The sequence below is a fragment of the Hetaerina americana genome, unplaced genomic scaffold, assembly GCF_022747635.1.
Source record: "Hetaerina americana unplaced genomic scaffold, ioHetAmer1.1.p SCAF_2, whole genome shotgun sequence".
NCBI classification, from domain to species: Eukaryota; Metazoa; Arthropoda; class Insecta; order Odonata; family Calopterygidae; genus Hetaerina; species Hetaerina americana.
This window is the reverse complement of record NW_027286763.1, coordinates 67,998,871-68,026,357: the sequence shown is the minus strand read 5'-3', so window position 1 is coordinate 68,026,357 and position 27,487 is coordinate 67,998,871. Positions and strand designations below refer to the sequence as shown.

Sequence of the window (27,487 nt, the reverse complement as noted above, 5' to 3'; positions counted from 1 at the left end):
CACTTTTAAGTCTAAATAATGACAAAGCTATATAATTTAATGATAAGAAATCGTGTCATGAGCGATAACATTCTCACATTCAATACTTTCAACATGAAATCTGTTTTGAATTCGACTAATTTAGACGGGCGATCTATCTGCATCATTATATCTATGCGTGTTCTCAATGACCAAAAACCATTGAGCATTTCAAAAATAGTTTGGCATATCATAAAATGGTAATGTAAGAGAGTATTAAACATAATGAATATTGATCGAGCCTATTTTTAAAACTAAAGCACTTATTCAAACCAAACTAGTCGGTTATATGGGTAAAATTGTAAGCCCATGTTGTGTCATACTTATTTATGATTTTGTCAATCGGATGTTTTTTGACTTTATAGCGTCTCGGGTTCATATCCGGGATGGATCCCTACTTATGTGTGTGAAACCCCTTCTACTACACCAAACCTGTGACCGAAGTCAGAGAGTGGGCTTTGGATAATGTAATTTTATTTTCCATTTCATTAAATATAAAGAAAAAAATACACGTAGCAACACATAATATGGCGCGTCCACTTTGAAAAAAAAATTAAAATAATTCATTTCTTTAAATATGACATTCAAGGAAGTAAATAAAAAGCGAGCATGAAATGAGATTACGCAGGAAGTGGGTCCACGTCTTGTTGATTCGCGCTGGGAGAATTTTGATTAACCTGATAGCATGTCTCGGCAAAGGGAACTCCTCATGACACGTTAAAATCGAGTGTTCAAACCATCACTTCGGTTTAAATTGGCGAAATGCGGCAAACCATGGGAAAGGTAATTCATCCAAGCAGTCGGGATTAACTTCAAAATATCATGTCAAAATATCAAATCAAATAAAAATTAATTAATACCACCATTCTTAAACTATAAACTTCTCGTTATCTGAGAGAATGAGGGAGAAAATTCTACGGATAAAGCCGTCACGGAAATTTTCACGCATAGAAACCACACAAAAATACAATAATGTCATCCCGAACCTTTCCTAATAAGCTTATTTAGTTTCGCAGTTTCTTTTTTAAAGTAGAATTACGGCCGTTGCCTTCACAACCTTCCAAAATCCTACCAAAAAATTAATCTCCATGATATCTTGCTATAAAAAAGCAGGCACCTTACAGGCAAGCTCGCTTGCCTGTATAACAGGCAAGCGAGGAGTTCGAGCACATTGTTGAAATTATGGATTATTGTAATTTCAGCTAAAACCAGCAGATAGAAGGACAATTTATGACCTGCGGATGCTAACCCGGGTAAAAAAACCGATATATTGGGTTGATAGGTGAGATTAGAGCCTAACTACGCCGGGAGTGTGATATTCATGCAGAAGAGCGGGGTAACCAATTCATTTTTTTGTACTGTCTGCGGTTTCTCGGACAAATCTGGAGCCCGAAAAAATCATACACTTGGGTGAAACTGGGAATGTCCAGAGGGGTCACCGGAATCCGGACCCTCTGGTCAGGAACCCAGCGCTCTACCCTCTAACGACCCCTCAAATAGTACATATAATAGTATTATTCAATAAAACAAAAAAATTTCATAACCCCATTATTGATAAAATTAAAAGGCCTGCCAATTGACTATAAAAAGGACCCTTAGGCAAGATTAGTGTTTGAGAAGCCTAGAATATTTATACATAAAGGATCAGAATAACGTTGTCTGACAGCAGTAGGAGTAGAAATATTCGGATCAAAATTAGTCTGGTGTATATTCTCCTCCTACCACACACCCTAGCGGTGGCCTGCAGGGTGCTCAAAATATAAATAAACTGATATAAATATTTGTAAATTTTAGTTTAATTTTTTAAATGTGTCTAGTTTATTTTCATGCATTAGCCTTGTTAAATTTGTTTTTCTTTCGTAAAATATATTTTTTATGTGAACGTCTTCAATATAAATAAGAAAACACACATTTCAGTTGACTTTTACAATTTTACGATACACTTCATTCTCAAGAGCAGCATAAAAAATGCGTTAGGAAATATTATGTGAAATACAATGAGAAATATATTTTAATTTAGATTTAAGTTTATAAGACCCCACGCAAAATTTAGAAAATTAAGAAACTGCATGTATCAGGTGAATCTTCGAAATTTATAATGCTCGTTAAAAAGGAACAGTATCAAAAGCAAAAATAAAGTAAAGAGATTCAAACAAAAAAAATTTTCACGAATTATTTTGTCAGAACCAACGATGATTTGTCAAGTTGAAGAGCAATACGTTCCCTCAATTCTCAGTAGATCAAAATCATATCGATAGTCGCAGTCGTGATTTCGCCGTCATGGGACCTAAAAAGGCATTTGTATTTTTTTATTTAACCCACAAATCCCGCAAAGATTTAATAATTGAATATTTTTTACCTATCATTAATTGAGCGGGAAAAACATCGAGTATTGAGATCGGTTCAATCGACGAGGTGGCTCTTTCCCTGCCACTTTTGGTTTATTCCAGTCAGGCACTCAATATTTACCGCGTGTAATGGACTGGCGTGGGCCCTCGGGGTTAATGGAAAAGGTTTTTATAAAGCCGTGAAAAGGTCGGTCGTGAGCTGAGGATGAACCGTCCGCCAACGCTCACATTCAACCTCCCCATGAAATACGCGAAAATCCTTAAGGGGTGGGCGCTTAGGAGGGGAACGGCGGGATGGTGGGAGAAAGGCGGACGAGAAGAGCACACCGCTGCGGGCGCCACGACTTCGGCGCTGCCGGTGAAACTGTATCTGCAGTTCGTAAGACAAAACTCTCTTCCAAGAGAAAAGTCATGAATGAAGAAACATCTGGAGCAGAAAGTTTAATTCTTTGCGGGTACGCACACGTGATTTCGTAAATAAAAACAAATGCACTAAGTGCACCCTTTTCGTCTTGTGCTCTTTAGTGACTCCACCCTCCCCAAGCGCGTATTTTTCACTGCATATTTTTTTCAAGAATAAGTCTCCATATCGGTTTTGAAGCGGATCTGCCCTAAACCTTTCGCTCTAGGTGATATTTGCACACATAACCGTATCACAGCATGCCAAGAACAACAACCATCCTTCGTTTTGCACTACCCTAAATTAAATCTTCCGCTGTTTTTTTACTAAGCGATTCGATGGCAATGTTCTGAAATATCAAAAATCTCGATGGTCACAAGGGTTATATGACAAACTCTGGAAAATCGCAGGATAGCCTCATTATGAAAACGAGGTAGAAACACTGAACTTTCTGCGTCAGCAAATTTTTCGGTCTATTACACAAATACATACACACTTAAAAAGAAAAAAAAAAATATATATATATATATATATATGTATGCATATAATACGCACATTCAAACACGATAACCCGCCGAATGGCGAATTCATGATCTTTCATATGGATATATATAGATTTAAGGTGAAGGGACAGGAACACACATAAAAGGTAAACATAAGATTGACGGGGAAGGTATATATATATATATATATATATATATATATATATATATATATATATATATATATATACATATATATACATATATATACATATATATACATATATATACATATATATACATATATGTATATACATATGCTTTCATAGACGTAACACGGAAGTGCCGAATAGTACAATACACAGTAACACATAATATAGAAACACAAAAAAAGAGAACACTCACACGTATTTTCTTGATATTTCGACGGAAACAATCCGTCTTCCTCTGAAGATGTAGAAGTAATGACTGCTGGAATTGTTGAGGTGAGGGGTGCGAGAGAAAGGGAAGGGGGCCAGGGGAAGGGGAGAACGGGAGGCGAAGGAGGGGTGAAAGGAATGGTTGGGGAGAGGAAAGGGAGAGGGAAGGGGTGGAAGTAACAGTTTTAGGCCACTCCCATGAGTGAACGACATTGAGGCCCGGATGCTGATAGGCCATACTTTATAGGCAGAAATGATCACAAATTTAAGGTAAAATGCCGGGCACAGAGAACAAATAAAAAAAAATTTTCTTTTCTAAACAGAACAATTGTTGAGTGGAACACCTTACCTGCAAAAATATTCGAGCCCTTTCCTAACAGAGTGTATACTTTTAAGTATAGATGTAAGGCATATATGTAATAATTTGATTGATGTGTGGTGTAATGTATTATATGTAATAGCTTATTTTATTTTTAATTTATCTTTTTTTTTCTTGCTGATTAATGGCTGTAAATGGGATGGGGATTCACTTGTTTTGTCAAAGAGATTTGTGTTTTGAAGTCTGGTTTTATGTACTATCTTTTGCAATTATTTGGGACTTGTGTGCCACCTGACAATGTCTATTAGCACATGTGTATTTTTAATAATAATAATAATTATATATATATATATATATATATATATATATATATATATATATATATATATATATATATATAACAAAACATATCTCGTCAGGGCATAGCATCCAAAGAATAAACATTTTCGGAAATTATATGACTGCAAACTCAAGCCGATTACATGGGAATGTTAGCGGTAGAGCAGCGATATATTGCATCTGATCAAGAGTGACACGAATCTAAGATATTTCATTTCAGTTTCATACTCTGTACACCATACATGGTAAACATAGGGAATTAGTTTCAATATCACGAGGTATCGTGTGGATTATCGTTTATAACCAGTGGAAACATTTTGTAACCTAACCCGTTATATGATGTATCGGGTAGCCGAGAAAATTGAACACATTTAATGGCACAGAACCAAACAATCTTTCATTGAATAGGAAGGATAATAGGAAGTTTGGATGCGTTGTTCGACAAGAAAAGGAGGGGAAGAGGAGAAAATTTTAATTCAAACAAAAGTTAGACCAGGAAATAACATGTAATATTCTCTTGCGCGGGAATGCAATGAAGATAATCAGCAATATTAACCTCTTTTAAAATTTTCTATGGCCGCAGTATGATACACATTTCTGATGCTAGGACTAAATTTTCTTTATCATTTCTTCAATTTATATTTTAAATTTGTCAGCTAAAATTTCGTTTGAGTCAATCTGTAAATTACAATCCAACAAAATTTGTTATGCCACAGATTACAAGAGATTAATCCACATATGTGCATAAGAAAGGGCGAAGTTTTCATTTTTTTATTATTTTTATTTGTTTATTTATATGCGCTGCAAGCCACCGCTAGGGTGTGTGGCAGGGGGTGAATACACACTAGAATAAGTTTACCCGAAAATGACCCTACTGCGGTCGAATAATGTTATTATGATCCCCTATCGTTCGTGGAAAAAATGACAATCCATCCATCCTTAAATCCATCTGTTCTACACTTAATCTCTCTAATTTTATTGACATCTGATTGACATTGATCTCTCCTACTGTAGAACAATGGGGGTAATAATACATTTTCAACGTCACTACAAAAGAGACCTCCTACCAATGCATGCAAGAGCTTCGATCTTTAATTTAACCTTTAACCTCCGCTCCTTGAGTTATTCCCAGCCTAGCTGCTCTAATATTTTGGATACGCTACTAAGAGTATCATAACAACGTTTTACAAATCTAGCTCCTCTACGCTGCAAGCGATCCAATTCGGCAATCAATCCAATTTCGTCATATACTTGTATCATATTCTAAATGAGGCCTAACCAACGACAGATAACATTTCTTTTTGACCTTTTCATCATCTTTACCTAGGACTCATAATAGCTAGTACTAGTACTCGAATACTCTTAGTAGTGTAGTACTCTTCCTAGTACTCTTACTCTTACTCGTAGCTTGTACTCCATGAATGGGGAACTCAAAATCGGTCAAATTCACACATGGGCAGCAAATTAATTCTGATAATCTCACCACTTTACGGAATATTCGGTCATCAAATTCAAAGTTTAAGGAATTTTAAATTGTTTCAGGTTTGAAATAACACATGATATCCTTTACATGATTTCTCCACTGCTTCCCAAAGATATAAATGTATAGGCATCTCAATCTGTTACAGGAGAATTGCTTCCATTTGTGCCGCTAACGGAATTTTTAAGGCTGAGACTCCGAAGCATTGTGATCATGAATGATAACTACGGATACATATGTGGTTTATATTCTCCGCGTGGAACTTTAGTCCCCTGAGATTTCTTCTTCACTTGAACACTGAGCTGAATATTGCCGAGATTCCACCTTTTTCGTATTCGGTGCGCAAACAAAATATACTGCAAATGCATTTAAAGTTTTGACTGGCTCATCTTCCTTTCAACTTGAGGAGGTTGAAAATAAGAATTTTTGATATCCAAATAATTTTGAGCTTCATAAAGCAAGTGAAAGGGTCGAGCATCTTAGATTATCCCTGGAGAAAGACAGCGAGCTGGGAATCGTTATTTCTATTGCACGCGATCAGACATAACAAGATAGTAATAAAAGAAAGTGGACATTTTACTATGTTTACAATTCATTTTGAAGAAAACGTAGCACTTCCTCAAAATTCAAAGGAAAATCTTGTGACATTCGGAAATTTTTTGAAGCAACTATGTCACCACTTCAAAAAGGGAACCTAATTAGTCAATGCCTTATTCTTAGTTGGAAATGGGGTGACTCTTTGAAAGTCTTTGCATCAACTTCAAAAGTAAACATTTCACGGTTTTAGACTCCTAGGGAGTTAAACCCGAAACCGGGTTACAAGTACAATCAATATTTTGATTGCTTCGGCGGACGCGGGGCCTGGTTGAGGAGGCCCTCCTAGTCCAATAAGGGCCCATGATCTCTCGTGTGATCGTGCATGTTCGTGCGTCCGCGTTCTTGCGCGAGCGTGAGTATCAAATAAATCAAAATTAAGTTCAAAACAATATAAAAAACATAGCGGTACAAAACAGGGCTTGAACCCGATATACCGGGAACTTCAGGTTTTTTAGGGGCTCCCTCTCGTGATTTTTAAATTCTGAAACGAAATACTGCAGGAAATTTCGGGATTCATTTTAAAGTTAAGAAAATGTTTACTGAGCAGAATACTCCTCAAAGATGTCACATAAAAAATTCTTAACTTTCGTAACGGACTAAAACATTTAAAGAAAAGAGGAAAAGAAATATGTAGTGGGAAAAAAGGTACTAAAAGGTAATAGAAACTATTTTTCCGTTATCCTATCATAATTTCGACATCTTTTTTAAATACGAAATTTATTTTGTTTTTCGACGACAACAAACAGCATATCTTAATTCTTGACATTTTAGCTGAAGGAAACGCTACTAGGGGGTAGTTACTTGAGCTACGAGTGCCAAAAGTAAATTTTAAGTGCATTTTAAGTACAGTTTTTGGAAGTTGACCATCCAGAGTCTGCTGATTGTATCTCGAACGCTCGATAACTGTACACATTCCACAGTACGCGCAGGTGAAAAGTTACAGATTAAATTGAAGACTGATTTAATATGGCCTATAAATTGACTTATGCTTCCATAATCGGACCCCAGGAAGCCCTGTGAAGAAAGTACGTGCATGGAAAATAATAATATGTAGATATTCGGAAATTAAAACCTACGAATTGTTTTAGAATGATAAAAGTAACTTTTTAACGATTTTGAAGGCACTGCATTGCTTTTATAAAATATATTTCAATATTTCTCGGCAAAAACCAATATTTTAATTAATTATTCACTCGTTACTTAAAAACTGTTAGCTTTTTGGATAATGGCATCATGGTATTCAATTTTTTGTCGCATTAATATCGTCGCTGAGTATGACCGTGTGAAGAAAAAGAATCTGGAAGGCTTAATCATTTGATGGTAAATATCAAACAAATATGCAAATAACTGTACATAATAAAGTATGTATATGTTAAGGAATACAATAACAGTAACTATCAATGCTATCAAGAGATACTTTTTCAAACAAAAGCCAACAAATTCCTAAAAGCTTTGATTTAAAATATCGTCCCTGAAATTACAGCCATCGCCTTTTACTTGAATCTGACAGCTTCTGGAGTACTCAAAATACATACATTCATCTGATTTGATATTCAAAGACAATCAGGCAATGCTTTGCGTCAGAAGAGAAGTGAAAACATAACCCAAAAGTTAATGAATAATCAATATTCAAGGAATAAATGTGGTAGCCGTGAAAGAGCTTTACTCTACATTAGTTTGGAACTAACGTGGAGGCATGACTTTGTATTTTTCATTACTCTACGTTTACATCCATGATATTTTACGTTCACCCAATACAGTTCACACTTTTCCTACTTTATGAGTTTAAAATATCTTTACATTTTTTTAATCCCTTTGTGGATTGTGAAAACTGTTTGAAAAACCAGCATATGGACGTAATCTTTTCAATGGTCCGGTACAAAGAGTTGTAATAGACGTAGTTAGCTCAAATGATGGAGAAGTTACTTCAGTTGTTCCCCAAGGAAGTGTTATCGGACCTCATTTATTCCTACTTTACGTTTACGGCATTGACTCCGTAGTTACCAGTAAGATACGTTTATTTGTCGAAGATGCAGTGGTTTACCGTAATATCTGTAATCCTGATGACACTGCTGCTTTATCAGATGTAGGTCAGCGTGTCACATCAGCTCAGATCAGGTTATCGTGTAGGTCAAATAGTGGCTCTCTAAAGTCTTCTTTGACAAATTATTTAGCCTTAAATGAAGCTAGAGTCAGTGCTAGCAATAGTTCATTTAACACGAATCAGATAGCACCGGATGGAAAATGTTATAAGGAATTCTATATTAATAAGAAGACGATCATCGTTAAAAATTCAAAAAAACCAATACGTCCAGGAAACATTACCTGTATTAGTAGTCAACTGCCGAAGTTTAAAAAACAAAGTCGCAGATTATCATCACCTTATTCAAAGCACCGACGCAGATATAATTATTGGGAGAGAAAGCTGGTTATCCACTGATATTGCCGACGATGAAATGTTTCCAAAATCCTTTTCCGTTTACGGAAATTACGGAACAAATAGAATCGGGGGTGTTGTCTTTATTGTAGCAAACATTCTTGCGTCAGCAGGGCTGAGTTAATTCCAGGTAATGGTTTAGAAAGCGTTTGGTGCTCGATTAAAAGTCTTCAATCCAAAAGAGTTTATGTATGCGCATTTTAAAGACCGCCAGTAGACAGAGATAATTTAATACTAGAATAAGATCGCCAAATCAAAGGTTTTGTATCCCAGCACAATGATGGCGACGTTAAAATCGGTGGAGATTTCAATGCCCCATCTATTGACAAATGGAGCACATATAATTTCAAAACTGGGGGTAAAGACAAAAATATCTGCGAATCGTTATGGAATTCTTTTACTTTGAACTCATTGAATAATGGTAACTTGTCACGTAACGAATTATGAGTGATCATATTCTTGGTTTGTAAGCAACGTATATTCCCGAAAAAGTCTTTGCCATAAAAACTACTTAAATTATAAAAGGAATTAGTTACCACAGGGCAGTAAATCCTGAGTTTTTGGTACATGGGGTCCGAAATAAGAGCCTGAGGGGAAAATTACTTGTTTTAAGAAGGGCACTACAATGGCCTAAAGTGCGTGCTACAGAATCAATTTGCTAGTTTTAAGAAAGATAGTAATCACCGAAATACTGAGGATACGTGGAATCACTTCCTTGAGATCACGCGCTCAGCAGTCAACAAGTTCACTCCCAGTAAGTTTATGAAATATAACACGGAACCTAGATGGTACAACCCGAATGCTATAAAAGCATTGCGATGTCAAAGTTCATGTCACGCCTAGATGAAAAATATTAAGGATGATATCTCTGGCGGCAAAAGAATTGAAAGAAGGAATTTCGGAAAGAGTTAAGCGAATTCAAAAGAAAAAGATTAGCGGTAAATTTGAAAGAGTATCAAACAGCATTTTAGTCGTAATTCAGAGACGTTCAGGGATATAAGTCAACTCTTAATTCACTCAAAAATGATAAAGGTGAAACAGTAACCAGTGGTCTGGAAAAAGCTAACTAATTCAATTCCTTCTTCCAAAGCGTCTTCTCCAATGTCTCACCAAATGCCTCCGATAGCTTACCAAATCGTACCGGCCAACCGATGCCCAAAATTGAAATCTCATATAATGGAATAGAGCATTTGCTGAAAAATATTTAGCCTATCAAATCCTCCAGGTCCGGTGAAATACCCGCTCGTCTAATTAAGGATCTAGCTTCGCTTATTGCGCCATATCTATAAGTCATGCTTTAGAAGTCGCTGGTAGATCACGAGGTTCCCAGAGATTAGAAAACTGCTAGACGGATTTAAGATGACATTTTTTCCACGAACGATAAGGGATCAGAATAGCATTATCTGACCGCGGTAGGGGTAAAAACATGCGGGTCGAAATAAGCCTGGTGTGTATTCACCCCCTGCCGTGCACCCTGGCGGTGGATTGCAGGTTGCTAAAACAAGAAAAATAAATAATAGACTTCATGCAGATAACATTGAAAATTTTTACGCAGCTGCTTCATTATTCACTTCATTGTCGAGAAAATAAGTGAAATCTATGGAAAATCTACATCTACATCAATACCCTGCAAGCCACCAAAAAGGTGTGTGGCAGGGGGTGCAGCACCAGAAGGAAAGGGTAAGGGATGAGGGGGTTAGGGTTTTTCAAATGGATGGGGAAAGGTAAGGGGAACCTGCAAAAAAAATATATAAATATGATCGTATAACCATGCGCAGTCGCTACCTTGTAGGTTAATACTTATTATGTCGAGCCGACTCCCGGGGGATTTCGATTACAAGCATTCTGATCTCTTATTGTTCTTGGAAAAAATGACCATTTAAACCTGTCAATCTCTCTAATCTTATATTCGTGATCCCTCCGCCCGTAATACGTTGGGGTTCGTATTATGTTCTTGATGTCATCGGAAAAGGACCCAGGTAAATCCAGGACTTATGGATCGTGGAATTTTAATCCCGAGTTTATGACAAAACCCGAGATTAGATTTCTTAAATAAATCAGATCCTGTAATCAAAGATTACGCGGGTAAAATTTCTTGATTCCCACATCACTCTTCCGCACTGCTCGATATTAATACCGAAAAACAAAACTCGATAGTTTCGGTGCTCGCTTTTAGTTATTAGATAATAATTTTTGTAAATAAGTTCTTGTAACTGGCGATCCGCTCTCAGATATACTAAGTATCGGCTCAGAGATAAAACATCTATGAGCATTCCCTTAGCTCTCAATGCGAAAATTTTGGAAAAAATTTGCACCCGCAGTGCACTCCAACGTGAATCAAACATTTGAATTAATGGAACTATCCCAGGAAAATAGCAATTGACTTCGGTTAGGTTCCTCTAGGGTGGATTTAAACTGGAAATATTATGCCAGCGAGAGGCGTCATTACTGGACGATGCTGGCGTTAACTCCATAGCTTACATGGAGGACCTGTCTCTGCAGGCGTGTTACCGCGCAATCATAACCGGGATGAACACAAACACCAGCTGTGTTTGAATGAATGTGGGTTAAGTCGTACTCAGAGAGAGATGCTGGACCGAAGCCAAATCGCCATGTTGGGTAGTCCATTCGCAGAAGTACTTTTTTTGGGGGGGAGGGAGGGTTTTACTCATAAAAATGTGAAAGAAAATATGCTAATACCATTCCCCAGGAACGCCCTACTAATTCATACGAAAGTGCCTGCCTAAATTAGTGCCAATACTAATCCAAATATACTTTAAATATCTTCCCTAAGACACATTATAAAGAAAATGCATAAAACTTTAAGAAAATAACTATGCTTTAAGTTTGACTAAGTGTCTTTTACTTTTCGACGCACTTGCATATTCCAATCTGATTCTTTTAATGCCTTGTGATGTGAGGGGCGTTTACAGAAGCAAATGAATTTGAATAAAAATGGTAATATTAACAAATAAGTATCGAAGGCTTATTTCATACTTTCTTATCCGCCCGTATTACCTACCTTCAGCTATTGATGATATAAAACCATAAACACAGTAATCAACCCGAAGGTCGGTTTTTTAGGTGATGGTAGAGTTCACCCAGTAAGTACTAAGCCCGACGGGGTATGTAATTAACACATCAGGGTAGGGGGGCCAGTTCCTTTCCTAGTGCCGGTTATAGTTTCCAAGAAAGATCTGGTACCCAAAAAATCCCAATGCTTGGATGGAGATGCAGGTGCCCAGAGAGGCTTGCCCGGGATTCGAACCCGTCCAACGCTCCACCCCTGGACTACTGCGACCCACTATTCATGATATAATAATACGAATCATGAAGTACGAGATAACAAATATTTTACAATAGCGAACCCATCATCACAAAGTGGGTCAAGTATATTCATCCAGTGCACATAAATAATCTGCGCGTAACGTTTTAAAATTCTTGGAACTAATGTCAACCAATGTCATTGATTGAAAGAAAACGTTTATCAAGGCATAACGCGACGGTATTACAGTCCGAATACAAAGCTAAAGAAAACCGGTTCCACTCCCAGACATCTTATCTTTGGAAATATTGAAATTCTCATATTTTTTAAAAAATTGTATTTTTAATTTTTCTGGTTTTGTTTTAATTCATAAATGAGGAAGATATGCCAATGGTAATTAAATAATTATTAACATTTTGCAAGAGCTTACTGCTTCAAAGTATACTCTTGCTCTTTGGAGGATTAACCTTAAACTCAGCATTTTGAAAATAGTTCATAATGCTTTGGATGTCTTTCAATCACTTGCTGATACATTATCATGTAAATAATTATCTACTTTAAATATTATGTTAATGCAATCACCATATATGTACAGTACTACAGATGTTTTCCAAAGCGATCGCGCTTAATTTTTATTCTCCAACGAGGCGATCACGAAGGGATTCTCCTAACAATTTGATTTGGGCCCAAGTTCACCATCGGCCATCTTGCGTGACGCATGCACACCCAAGGTCATCGAGTTTATCTATACATCCTATATACGCAATTAGTGAGCGAGATCAGCAGCAGAAAGTTCCACCCGCCGCGCCGGTTGGTTAGATATCTGCGGAACCTTCCACTGCAGAGAACAGCTACCTTCAAATATGAGTTCACTCATTAAATATCTCGCTGCTCTCTTACTCCTGCTAAGTTGTACAGATCCGTCACGCGCAGTAAGTACGAGACAAACCATTTCTACCGTGGAAGAAGTCTTCTACGTTTATTAAGACCGGTATCGGCAATGTTGTAACAATGTGTCAGCTGTTGTTGACAGCTGCTCGTATATAGAGCGGGTGTTAAAACTCTTTAGTGAAGCATGAAGTTAAGTAAAGTATTTTTTGCATGCATGAAATGAAAGCCCAAGAAATTATTATGCCACTGACGCTCGTTTGGGTAACACTATGGAACGGCAGGGCTCGCAACAAAAAATATAAAAATAACTGTACTACTGTGAATACTTATACGACAAGATAAACAGATTCCTACAATGCAGGTGCCAGAAGCCATGGACTGCATTGTATCGCGTTTGTCCCCTAGGGATTGATCCGTAAAACTGTACGGCATCAATTACGACCGGTGACTATTCTTGTGCCACAGAAGCCGTCGAGAAGAGCATACTGGTAGTTCATACCGTATGCATGGCGCGTACGTCGATGGAAGGTTGACAAAAGATTAAGTTTTAATTTCAGTCAATTAAATGGGTTAAAATCCTGGTTAATGTTCACCTAGAAGATGTTCGAGGTAATCCTTTCTGTTTGGAAGTTGCCCTCAATATTTCTTGCACACATATTGACATGCAGTTAAGAGTTAGGTTGCCTTTTTTCTCTAAAAAAATCCTGATAGAGATTTCAGCTCCACATACTTGATAATTCTCCATGTGAACGTTCAAAAAGTTGAAATGAATGAATACCATTATAGCATGACATTAGCAATATGGCATAAAAATTAATATTTATGTTATGAGAATAGAACTTACCTTCCATGGTGGTTAACTGATTGTAATCCTTTCCATAGCTACATCCCCCTCAAATTGTGTTGCTTTTTCTGCATCCAGAGGAACAACAGTTGCTTTGTAGGAGATTGCTCTGTTTTCCTTCCTTCACTCAATCCTCTGTCTACAATTTAGGTGTCAAACTATATTCTTTCTCAACATAAAAAACCCGGGACCTGGCCAATGTACCACCTGGAAAGAAAAGAGACCAAGTCTTACATAGTAAATTGAATTTCAATGCATATAAATTAATCAATATTCAAGTTGGTGATATTCCCTTTCAAAAATGCCTGATGTAAATCAAATACCAAGGAAACTTTAGTTCTTCATTTGATAACAAAAGCTAAATGGAAGACCTCTCAATTGAACTGAGCATAAGCTTTGACTATCAATCAGTATGAGTAATCATCACAGTTAATTGTGGTCAGGTCTACATGGCAAAGAGCCTCCCATCCCTTGCTCCTACATGATCTATCTTTCAGAGCCAACTGCGTAAGCAAGTTCAAACACCATTTCTGACTAATTGTTAAGATATTCTGAAAATGATAAATCTGATAACTAATGAAATTGCAAAACTCATTTCAGCTCAAGGCTTAATCTTTTTTTTTTAAAGGATGTCTTCTTTTCTTCAATTCCTTGATTCACCTAAATGAATTTGTTTTCAACCATGGAATAATATGTACAGAATGAATTCAATTTGACATGTGTCATCCAATATTTAACTTAAGGTCTTCATTAAGAGTCTCGTATTTTTCCTTTCTTACATCATTAATTAAGATTATACTCAGTCCTTTTTTATAGTTCATTATACTCAATAAATAATGGTTACAGTTTGTAGAAAACGAGTAGAAAATTTCCCAAAACTAGCTAAGGAATCACTTAATACCTCCAAATGTGGAGAGGAAATGAGCAATTGGTGTGATTAATTGTCCCAAAAATCCTAAGCATGTATTCAAAATTAAATTTTTAACCTTGCTATTTGTCTCAAAAGTATCATAATGGTAGACTTCATTTATTGAAATGTACAGGTGTTTTTTTCTGAACCGATTTGCTAACTATCACTAATATGCATGTTTTGAAGTACATGCTATCATTTTCAAAAGTCTGTAAACAAGTCATTAGTCAAGATCTGGGAAAATATTTTTAAAAATTCAATATAATGGTATTCAGCAGGCAGCTGAGCTGAGAGAGTTTTAGATGACTGGCAGCCATTGAAGCCAAAATAATGAATTTTTTCACCTTACCACAATTTTCAGTATGCCATTGATTAGTTACAGACTTCTGTAAATCCTAGTCCCTCTGCAGAAAATATATTCTGTCAGTCATGTAGAGTTAGCATGATTATTAGCAGTGTGATATTTTGTATCCATATCTTCCATGTATTCACAATTATTAATATTCATAAAATTTTTGTTATCATGAATCACACTTTTCCATGCTTGGCATTAGATGCAAACACTAACAAAAGTGTCAGTTTATCAAGAAGTATGATTTTGGAATTAACAAAAGTTGGCAAATATGTTTGCAACTTTAGTTTACTCATATTTTTAAACATGATTCAGTTCACAAGAATTTTGAAAGATTTGCTTTTGAATTAATCACAATGAAGCCTCCCAACACCGTTTTTACATAGTAATGAATTCTTTCCATTACTTCATCCACAGCGAACTTCATACACTGCAGCTGTAGTTGAATATCATCCAGTTGACCAAAGAGGAAATGATTCAAATTTTGTATTGAATGCTAATCTGGCTGAGTATGAAAAATTCATCGAAGAAGCAAAAGGGCAGGTAAATAATGAAAAATGATTGTGAGGGATAAGTTTTTATAATGTATAGCTTATTCTCGATTAATAAATCATTATTACTCAAAATTACAGAAGGGATCAGGTACTGTGTCGGTTATGGAATGAACTTTGTCAACCAAGCTTGGTTTATATGGTAGCAGCCTTGAATAATCATATTAATTTGCTTATGGCCTATAATGCATGTAATTATACTCATGTTCTTATTTTAAATGAATACTGTAGGACCTATATAGGCCTACAAGGAATTTTATAATTTATGTTTGAATTTCTTTAGAATGTGGTTAATATAACCTTAACTTGGTATCAAATCTAACAACTAGTATCTTTGAATAGACTGGTATCTTCCCAATAGCTTTGAATGTTGGCTACCAGTAGTCTTTTTTGGCTTAGTTTCGCTTCTCTTGCATGATTGTGAGTGCCTTCAGGATTGAATTCAAAGTACCAAAGATCAAATTTCAGTTGCCAGAGGTATCAGTCAAAACTAAAAGAATTATTTATCATAGTATGCATACGATGCATTTAGAAGGTGGCAGAAATAAGCAACTGATATTCTCATGAAAGCACTCCTGAAAACTTATACTGTTTTCTGATAGAAACACCCATGCCAAAAAGTGCTTCATATACAACTAACCTTGGAAGTTACTTCATCATCTGTGACTTTCCAACAAATTCTATGATCTAGAATCCATTATTTATGGCACACTAAAATTAGGAAATACCTGCTTACTTACTGGGTCTGTACAATAAGTATCGGGACTGGTTCCAAAAATCAAAATTTATTGCAGTTATCATTACAATTACTTAATAATCTTAAAAATACATTCCTCCTGCATCAATACACTTAGTTTGGCACTTCTACCACTCGTCAAAAGCCCGCTGGAAGTCTGTTTCCGGTATACTGTGTAGAGCCTTCCGATATCCTTTGAGCTCCTTTTGAGCTATCCTTTGAGGTAATAATGTTGTCGAGAAAATCTTCATCTTCCTGGACGCAGTCCAAAATTTCTTGTGAAATTTCCACTTGCGACAGTTTTTGTTCCTCACTCAAGACTTTCAGCTCCAGCTTCACGCACACTTTACTCATTATAAGATCCTCTGTTACAATGGTGTGGACGGTTCCGACTGAAAGGCCGGTCTCCTCAGTGATAAGGGCGATGGTTAAATGCCTGTCTAAGTCCAAAACTTTTTTCACTTTGGCCACCTGAGAATTGGTTCGAGCGGTCGTCGGGCATCCAGCACAGTGCTCGTCTTCGACGAGCTACCAGCCTTCCTAAAAAATTTGTGCCCCTCAAAAACTCTTGTGCAGCTTAAGGCATCATCCCCATAAGCCTGTATAATGAGTTCAAGGGTCTCCAAGGCAGATTTCCCAAGTTTAACGCGAAACTTCACAGCATAGCATTGCTCGACGGGGCGCTCCATGCTAGCATGACGACACCAGAAACAATCACACTTCACAAAATTCCACTTCTTATTTCAACGGATGCCCGAAGGCAACTGAACTAAAGGGCGCCCGAGTGGTGGGGGACCCCTCTCCCTAGCCAACCGGTCAGACCCCCCCCCCCATTCATCGCTCCATTGAGGCTACAACGAACCAGTCACAATACTTGTTGTACGGACCCTGTATTTAATTTCAATATTTGGTCCTCTTTTTGGGAACAAATATTATGTTCTAGAGTGATATCATTCCACCTTTCCCTACTTGTTTCTTCTAAAGTCTTTTCCAAAATACGATTCTAGCTGATATAATTCTAATAAACAGGATACAGATTGATCAAATACCTCTGGTTGACCTCATTAATCTAGTTGGTTCAAGGTTTCCCGAGCATAATTAATGCTCAAAAAATTATGCTTACCATTTTGTTCTCAGAATGCTGATATTGTGGTATTCCCAGAGTATGGACTCACAGGACTTGGTGCATCAAACACTCGTAAGCTAGCCTTACAGTATGCCCAAACTGTTCCTCCTGCACCAAAGCATGAGGAGGCTGCTGAAGTTCCTTGTCTCTCTCCAAATTCATCCATGGCAAGTACATTACATGCACTGAAGAAATTTTATTTAGCTTAATATCCTCTTCATTTCTGTCAATAGCACCTGTCATTAAAAAACTGTTGGATGACAACTTTTACTCTTGAGTTTTTGAGTTTACTCTTTGAAAGTTTTTTTTAACTAAAAATCCAAGAGTCCCGATTTTACTGTTTATATTTTGACAGTTTTTAATAAGGATTTTCACAATGCCTTATCCCACAGATCATGCGCATTGACAACAAACCCACATTTAAATATTACAAAAAATTAACATAAATTGAATACCTAGATACTTAATAATTATTGCATTTGTTATAAATATTTTATCATTTTTTAATTCAACACTGGATAAAAAATTATATAAAATTCTAAACCCAGCACCTAAAAATGATCTAAAATTCCAAAAGCGTACTACCAAATAATTTCTGAATTTTAAGATTTTCTGGAATTTAGATTCTTTATACAGGATATCATAACATATAGGTACAGTTTTTTTCAATTTTTTTGTTATAAAGACTAGTATTTTTTTGGAAATTCTAGGGCAAGTCATGCTTTAATAGTTCCAGTTGTCCTCCAGTTTTTTATTATAGCTTACCTTATACTATTATTGCAATATTTAATATTTCACCAGACCTACCAGTCTTACTTGAAGAAGCCCAAAAGCTCAAACAAAGCTCAAGCTTTTCTGGGTTCCTCAAACGTGGTTACCCAGAAAAGCTCCTACAAAATAAAATCCACCACTCCACCCGACCACAGACACCACATAAAAACAAGCCCACACCTGATGCGGGACTCAACCTTTGTACCACCTATTTCCCCGGATCACACAGACTGAAAACCTTCCTTAAAGAACTGTTTCCTATTTAACATGACAATGACACGACCTCATCCTTACTATCCCAATGCCCGCCCATCTCTCGGATACAGACGACCCACCAATCTCAAAAACCTTCTGAAATCCTTTGGCGCCCCCCTGCGACAAATTTCCTAATATTTCCCCTACTTGCAACCACCCCGATGTAAAACTTGTGTACTTATTAGATCTACTCCCCACATCCCCTCATTGCCCCCTCACCTTTTTCCCATGGTAATTGCCTCTCAAAAAACATTACTTATCTTTTGTCATGCAAACAATGCACTCCATTTTACATAGGCGAATGCATTACCCCTTCATCCATTCGAATGAACAATCACCGGTACTCCTGCAATTCTGCCTCACTCTCTTCTCTTCCTATCCCTTCACATGCTAATTCCCACAACCTTTCATTCGACCAGTATTTTGCTCTTAGCATCCTAGAATCAGCCTCAGAGAAAGCCGAAAGCTTAAACAATTTACATATATATAACATAATATATATATATATATATATATATATATATATATATATATATATATATATATATATATATATATATAACGATTGTACGGAAAAACTCACACGAGCGGCACAATAATGGGCTGACACAATATAACACAAATAGAATAGAATAGCAACATTTAAAAGGACACTCACACGGATAATTGTTCGAGCTTTCGGCCCTCTCAGAGGCCTTCTTCAAGGGAGACAAGGGTGTGTGTGTGTATATATATATATATATATATATATATATATATATATATATATATATATATATATATATATATATATATATATATATATATATATATATATACACATATATATATATGTATATGTATATACATACACACATACAGGGTTCGTCTGGAAAATAAGTGTACTGAGCTCAGGAAAAAAAATTTATTACACTCTTACATATCTTAAGCTAATATTCCTCAAAATAGGACCCTTGTGAGTCGATACACTTGTTCCAGCGGCGTTCCCATTCCTGGAACGCTCCCGCGAAGGCATCATCGGGAACCTCTCGAAGACTCGTCGTCGACCTCTTCTCTGCCCTCCACGAACATCTTGTGCCACCGAAAGATCATGTTTCTGGACATGGCTGACTCCCCGTAAGCCTGGTTAATCATACCGACAGTTTCGGTAGACGATTTCCCAAGCTTTACCGCAAATTTGATGGAATAACGCTGCTCCAAAAACTTCGGCATCGCGTTCTGTGACGTGGGTCGAGCGTGGAGGTTCGCGTTAACAGAGCTCCTCACTACACCACAGCTCAGAGCCGACTGCCTTTTTCAGCGTCGCTTGCCAACATACCCCCCTCCAATCGCAGCCCGTCAGAGCGGTGCTGGGTGCGCCTGGAGCGGCGCGCCCAGCCCAGGAGTCAGTACACTTATTTTCCGGACGAACCCTGTACATATACATACATACATGTATACATATACATACACACACATACATATACATACATACATGTATACATATACACACACACACATACATACATGTATACATATACATACACACACATACATACATGTATACATATACATACACACACATACATACATGTATACATATACATACACACACATACATATACATACATACATGTATACATATACATACACACACATACATATACATACATACATGTATACATATACATACACACACATACATATACATACATACATGTATACATATACATACACACACATTAATATACACATGTGTGTGGATATATTTTTATTTTTAAATTATACAGGCAATAAGGCGACTATCGTGTTCATCACGCAAAAACAAAATCTATGTAGTAGTGAATTTGCCAGAGGTTGTCCCCTGCAATCTAAATGACCTGGATTGTCCTGAGGATGGTTTCTACATTTATAACACCAATGTGGTCTTTGATAGAGATGGTGGTGTTATTTCAAAGTAAGTCCACTGTTAAGAAAACATTATTTCCTGATTAGAAAGAGAATTATTAAATCTTACATATAAAATGTAATTATTTTAAGCAATGAATTATTCAATGGGCAAACTGTAAATATACCCATGGGATGAATACTCCATTAATTAATCAATGAAAAAATTCTATTATTATTGATTACAAGAGTACAATTGGTCTTATCATTTGTAAGTACATAAATAATTATAATTCCTAGACTCAATTACAGACTGTTGGTATTTATTTCATTTTTAAAACACAATTGGATGCCCACTATTAAATAAATGCATAATAATATGTACTTGCAGATTATTACTACAAATTCTGGAGATATAATGTGAATTTAGATTTATTCTATCATATTGTTTTATAACCTCATAGACTTGGACTATATTTACACTTTCCAGGTATCATAAATATAATTTGTACCTGGAAAAATCTATGAACAAACCACAGGAGCCTATGTATTCTACATTCCAAACAGATTTTTCAGTCACTTTTGGAGTGTTCATTTGTTTTGACATTCTCTTTAAAGAACCTGCCTTTAATCTAGTCAAAGTTATGAAAGTGAAAAATCTAATTTTTTCAACTGCATGGATCTCACAACTCCCATTTCTCACAGGTAAGTTGAATGGAGTGTGAATAAATGGTAATCATTGGCTCCTTACAAACATATTGTACCCATTTTCAATTCACTAAGTGAAATGTAACAAATTGGCCATGCAGTTCATTTAAAATTTGGGAATTGTGGTCGGATTCCATTTTCTATGCATATAATAAGTGTTACTGTTATTTTCAGAGCCATTTAAAGCATCTCCCTTTGAAAATGCGCGTATGATTTTATTCATCTTTCTTTCAATTTGACAATTCCACTGTTTTTATGCTATTTATAAGATTCACCATTAAAACGTCCTTTTATTAATTTTCTGAGATAACTCCAGGTAGCAAGCAATATGGAATTTTAATTTTTTTTTCTTTTTTTAATTCCATATTCTTATCTTTTTAACAACTATATCACTCAAGGAGTAATAAATTCTAACACTATAAGTGAACAGTAATTTATGAAAAGCCAAACTTTATGTTGCACATTCAGTTCCCACCTAAATCAATATTCCTTCACCTGAGGATTGGGTGTTTTTTATTTTACTTCTTTTTTTTAATTTTGCATTAAAGCTAATTTGGCTCTTTTCAGATTAGTGGTAAAAGTATGTAAATTATCCACTGCATAATCTATAGAATAACTTAAATAATTATTAAAAATATTTTGTAGTATGGCTTACCCCACAACAAGTTGATATACCATGGCATTAACCTCTGCCATTTTCACTCAGGTCAGCATTTGTAGGAAAACTCAATTGCCTGTAATTAGAACTATTTGAATTATTCAAGAATGGCAACCAATTTGAAATGCTCATGAGTGCAGGCAGATAGAAAATGAAGAGGGTGAAATATGATTGGTGCTCTCTCATTTATCACCCTCTCTTCCCTATGTGTTTTGAAGGCATATATTAAATATCTTGTACAATGTTAAGTCATTAGGGAATGAGTTAGGTTCGATCTCTATGGGTTGTTTGATCCATTTATTAAAACTTGATCATGTTAAAAAGATCATAATTATGTTAGGGCAGACCTTAATTTATGATGTAGGATGTTGGCAAGATGCAGAGTTATTAAATATTGGCATGTCACCCATCACATTACTATTATAATAATGAATCTAGCATCCATATTCTTCGGAGAAATCTGATCCTGCAAAACTCAATGCTAAAATTTGTTGGATCTTTTAAAATCGAAGATAATTTCATAGGGAGAAAAACCAATCACCCAACTTACCAAGCCTACCACACTTATCTATTCAGTAATTTTTCTTAAAATTTTATACAAGACTGCATAAACATAAGAATAAAAGTAAAATTGAGAATGTTTAATGTCAGAAATAATTGGAATGGTGGCCTATACGCTTAGTAGCATCGCACTCAAGAATGTTTTGATGTGATCACTGCATACACTTCAGAGAGAGAAAACAGTGCAAGTCAATCTTCACCCTTCCCCTTGGATTCCTTCTCTGCATGGGCAGATTCAACTGTGGACGGACAGGTCCATTACCCTCTCATTAGAACTTCTGAAGCACTGAGAGGTTCTATCCAGGTTAACCCTTTTCATTGCAGCCATGTGCAACATAGGGTCAGTAGGATAATGGCAAACTATGTGAACCACACAGCATGCAGCATTTGCATATCAGAGTAGGGGACTAGCACCCACTGCACCACAATAGTCTCTTGGGAAAGTACAAAAAAAGCACACAACTTGGGTAAAGGTGGTGTATTACCTATATTTGAACTTAGGACTCTCCAATCAATCAACACTCAATACACTTATATCACTCAACTCACCCATCATGCCAATAACACTCAACTTACTGGAGGGTCACACAGTATGATATGTAAATACAAGAGGATGCAATAATTCCATGATGAAAGATTGAAAAAAAGCTATTATACTTCTGTTTAGGCTACCACAGTGCCTTTTCTGGAAATATTTTATCCTCAGCATTAGCCATATTTCATAGTAACAATCAATTAATGATTATTTCATTGAACTGTTTTCCTCATTCTGTTAAAAATATGAATTAAATAATTGAAATATTAGATACTTCATTTTTTTTCAAAAATACTTTGTGACTTATCTTTCTTTCTCCATATCAGTCACAAAGATATGTACTTAACAGAGTATACCTCTGGAGATTTTCAATATAAGACATGAGAACATGCAAAAAATTTCAATTTTAATTAAATTAATGACTTTTCAAAATAACTTTATTTTTTTGCAGCTGTTCAGACCCAAGAAAGTTGGGCGTTTGGCTTGGATGTGAACCTTCTGGCTTCTGGATTAAACCATCCTGAAGCAGGGAATGGTGGCAGTGGAATATATGCTGGTGGGAAAGGGAGGCTTGCATCCATCATGCCTTCAACATCAGGGTCACAATTAATAATTACTCAAGTTCCTCTGATGCAAAGAGTAGATGCAGTACCTGACTCCGTGAATACAGTTTTTCAGTATAAAACAACAAACTCAGTTAGCCACATGCATTTACGACATGATGACCTTTCTAATTACACATTCAGCCAAGCATTAGTAAATGGCTCAAATGATATTAAACTGTGCAATCGAAATCTTTGTTGTAACTTTCATGCAGATGTTCAGTTCAGTGATGATGGTCATGAGGCTCCAATATATCGCTTTGCTACCGCTGATACCCAAATAAAATACGGTCATACCTATAAAGCAAATATACATGTATGTGCACTTTTGTACTGTGAAGATGTCGATGAAACAAAATGTGTATATTACCCAGATGACCCTCAAAGTTTGGATAATGTCAATTTTAAATCAATAGAAATATCAGGTAACTTTCTGTCATCTCAAATGATATTCCCAAGCACATTAGCTACTAGTCTTGAACCTCTACCAGTATCTTCATTGAGCTTCATGAAAAATGATGATGAAACCACTCTGCAATTGACAAAAGATAGTCAAGGCTTACTAACCTTTGCTCTTTATGCAAGGAATTTTAACTCATCCACATTCGAGGTATCTACATTACAACCGTGAACAAAACATGCCACAATACGCAGGTACAGCTAATGAGAATATATAATAGATGACAAAACCGAATGCAAATTATCTTGAAATAACAAATCTGGTTAAAGAAGTGTTCATGAATGTTCTGAAAAAACTCATTTGCTCAATGCAGCATCTCTACTTACATTCCACCCAATTACCAAGCCTCAATATTTGAAAAATTAACTGTGTTTTTATGCCTGTATGTATGTATATATATTTATTACTTAAAATCAAAATAAAAAAACATAAATTATCATTTTTGTTTTACTTCAAGCTTTCCCTTTTCTAAATAATTCCATGTGTTGTTGCTACATGTACAGGGCGCAGCAACATAACTTCCTTTTTTGAAAGTGTTTTGCATTTGAAAAAAGGTAGTTAAGCTGCCGCACCCTGTATGTACCCATATTTACCAGACCTTGGGGAGGAAAATGCAACTCATATGTCATATTCTACTTCTATAACCAAGCTACTTATGCCTGTATGTACTTTATGGATCTCCTATGCATTACTTCCACCTCCATTGACTCTTTCCTAGCTCAATTAATAATTTTCCTAACGTTCAATAGTATAAAGGGCTGTTCCCTTCATTCTTTCTGGCAGAGCTTTCACCTTACTGCATAGCACACAAATTCCCCATCCCTTTTTAAAATTTCCATATTCTCCCTCTGCATCTTCCAGTTTCCTACATCATTCATTAATTATACCTTTGTATTTTCTTCCTCCCAATTCTGCGCAACCATTATTCCATTTCCCTCTCTCATCAATCTTCCAAATCACCGGTTTTCTTTTCCTTTCTAAATTTACCATTCCAATGTTTTCATTAGTGGCTTTCGATATCCCTATTTTCATATGCTCCCATTCTTCTTTCATTGTACCCAGCTCCCATTCTTCACACACAACTTTCTCTACCTCCTGGCACTCCATTCTTTTCATCCTGGTTAACACTTCAACAGTCCATTTCCTCATGTCTTCCCCATTTTATCGTCTTGAATAATGTTTACTGATCGGTAGGTCACATGTACATGACATAAACCTCTAATGTTACTTATCTGACGTTACAGTTCATTAGTACTTGATTATGATCTGAATCTGCATCCACTACCCCAAAATGGGTAATTAATCATGCTGCTCCTAAATCTGTTTAACCACAGTATGATCCAACTATCTCTTCAACTTCCTGGGCATTTTTCATGCATATCTATGTCTATTGTGTGTTTAAACCAAATTTCTGTTATAATTAAACCCTGTTTCCTGCAGAATTCTACTGCCTTCTCTCTGCAGTCATTCCTTGTTCATGAACCATAGCCTATTCATGAGTCCTAGTCCATTAACATAGCTCCCTTTGCCCACTGTTGTTTTCCAATCTATCACTATCAAATTTTTCCTTTGAGGAACACCATAATTATTTCTTCTAATTGATGGAATACCCTTTTGACTTCTTTTTAGACCTGAATATTCACCAAGTTTGTTCATTAAGCTTTTATTTCTTCTATAAATATTCTCTCTCTCACTTGAAGTTTTAAGACTGGCTATAAGGGATGCAAAAAATATTTTAAAAATTTCAACTAATGTTTTCTTAGTCTCCATTTGAGTCATACATATGTTGGCATGATCTTTCACCCTTTTCATGCCCTTCAAGAACTCTTTTGAAATACTGTTTAACTTGATTGCCACGGCTTCTTGTATCTCATTATATCGATGCAAAATGGTTCCCTTTCAAGTCTATCTTTAATTTGGGGAACAGGAAGTAGCCAGGGGGACTCAAATTAGGCAAGTCCGATAGGTGACAAAGCACAGGAAACATTTTTGAGCCAATAATTGAGTGTTAATCACTGTGGTAGGCACGCACAGCTTCCTTTTCTTCAAACAGTTCGTAATAATGCATTTTACGATGGTTTTTGGTATTCCGGTTAGTTCTTCTATCAACCTACAGCTCGCATTACGGTGGTCCTTTTTACAGCTGCCACTTAAGCAATGTTTTCGTTACTCTTCATGATGCATGGCCATCCACTCCTTTTGTCATCTTCAACTGACTCTCTACCCTCTACAATAAGGTTATACCACTGAAAAACAGTAGCACGAGACATAAGTCATCCACCATGAGCCAATTTTAACATTTTGAATGTTTCTGTCACACTAATACCAGCTTTAAAGCAAAATTTAATCACAACATATTATTTGTTATTTTCATTCATTGTGACCTTATGACTGTGACCACTTTGATACTACCACACCTACTGCTAGTGATCAGCTGCATGTCATCTGATGGACTTGAAACTTTCTATGAGGGAGAAGAAGGGGGTAGTAACTAGTTGCCAAATTTCATGAAGATGAAAGGTAGTAGAACTGATTTTATAGCAACAGTCTCAAAACGTATGTTCCACACTGTATGTGTATTATTTGTGTACATCATATTTTCTTGGCATAAATAATTGAGATGGTTACCTGTGACCTTTCCCAATAGTGTTTTTAATTCAAAAACATCACTCAAATGGCCACCCCGCAGAGGTCAAACACCTTTGCAGCTAGCTCACTGAGGAAAAGATGCTGCACAGACTACCTTTCACCTGACTCCTTCACTCAAACCTATTTGACTTGGGTGATAATAGGCAATCAAATCATCCTTGCCCCTACCAGCTCAACTTAACGGGGTCATCTGAATGGACAAGTCTTTCCATGTCAAGGTTGTATATGTAGGATTATACCAAATAGAGAAGATAAATTAAAAATGGTGATGCACAAGCTACAATAACTGGGTAACACAACTGGGAAATCTTGATGCCAAAAGCAAAAACAATGGCATTAGCACCCAATATAAATGAAAACTGTCATTAAAGAACACACATTATGACAGGTATCTCCTTTCCAATATTTAAGATACAACAGTCTACAAAGAAAACCAAGGCATAACAAAGAAAATAAATGATTTCCAGAGAATATGGAGTGATAAAAAGATTTCCCCCAAAAACTTCAAAATTGAACTCGTGAATATCACTAATATAGCTACCAACAATGGTTTCAACCCCAAACTAGTTGACACATTACTACGGAAAAAACAAAAAGCAATGGCCATAAAAAGCATTTTCGTATCTCAGCCCGCAGTATCTAAAGATTTTAAGTGGTGCTCGATCCCGTTTCTGGGAGATCTTTCATATAGGATTTCCAACTGCCTACCTACCTCACTCAAAGCAGCCTTCTACCCACCCATAACCCTCTCCAAACTTCTAGCCAATGGAAAAGACACCCAGGATAGCCTTCTCAAATCAGGCATTTATAAACTGAAATGCAAGGATTGCAACAGCGTTTATGTCGGTCAGACCGGCAGGAATATCAAGTTACGAGTCAAGGAACATGCTAGGTGTCACAAAAATCAG

General features: G+C 36.3%; 1 protein-coding gene across 1 annotated transcript; it reads left to right on the top strand.

The window, feature by feature from the left end:
- The first annotated feature begins 12,890 nt into the window (after window positions 1-12,890).
- Window positions 12,891-24,369, top strand: LOC139687989 (vanin-like protein 3). Its single transcript, XM_071585379.1, has 6 exons — window positions 12,891-13,036; window positions 15,519-15,644; window positions 17,526-17,681; window positions 20,310-20,476; window positions 20,897-21,111; window positions 23,320-24,369. The coding sequence occupies exons 1-6, from the start codon at window positions 12,968-12,970 to the stop codon at window positions 24,099-24,101; spliced, it is 1,515 nt and encodes a 504-aa protein (XP_071441480.1). The 5' UTR covers window positions 12,891-12,967; the 3' UTR covers window positions 24,102-24,369.
- Window positions 24,370-27,487: the final 3,118 nt, after the last annotated feature.

Bases quoted from the DNA above. Each gene is read 5' to 3' on its own strand.
- LOC139687989 (XM_071585379.1), top strand. From the start codon at position 12,968: ATGAGTTCACTCATTAAATATCTCGCTGCTCTCTTACTCCTGCTAAGT. The intron at 15,645-17,525 runs GTAAATAATGAA...TTTTGTTCTCAG, and splicing joins TCGAAGAAGCAAAAGGGCAG to AATGCTGATATTGTGGTATT. The intron at 17,682-20,309 runs GCAAGTACATTA...TAAATTATACAG, and splicing joins TCTCTCCAAATTCATCCATG to GCAATAAGGCGACTATCGTG.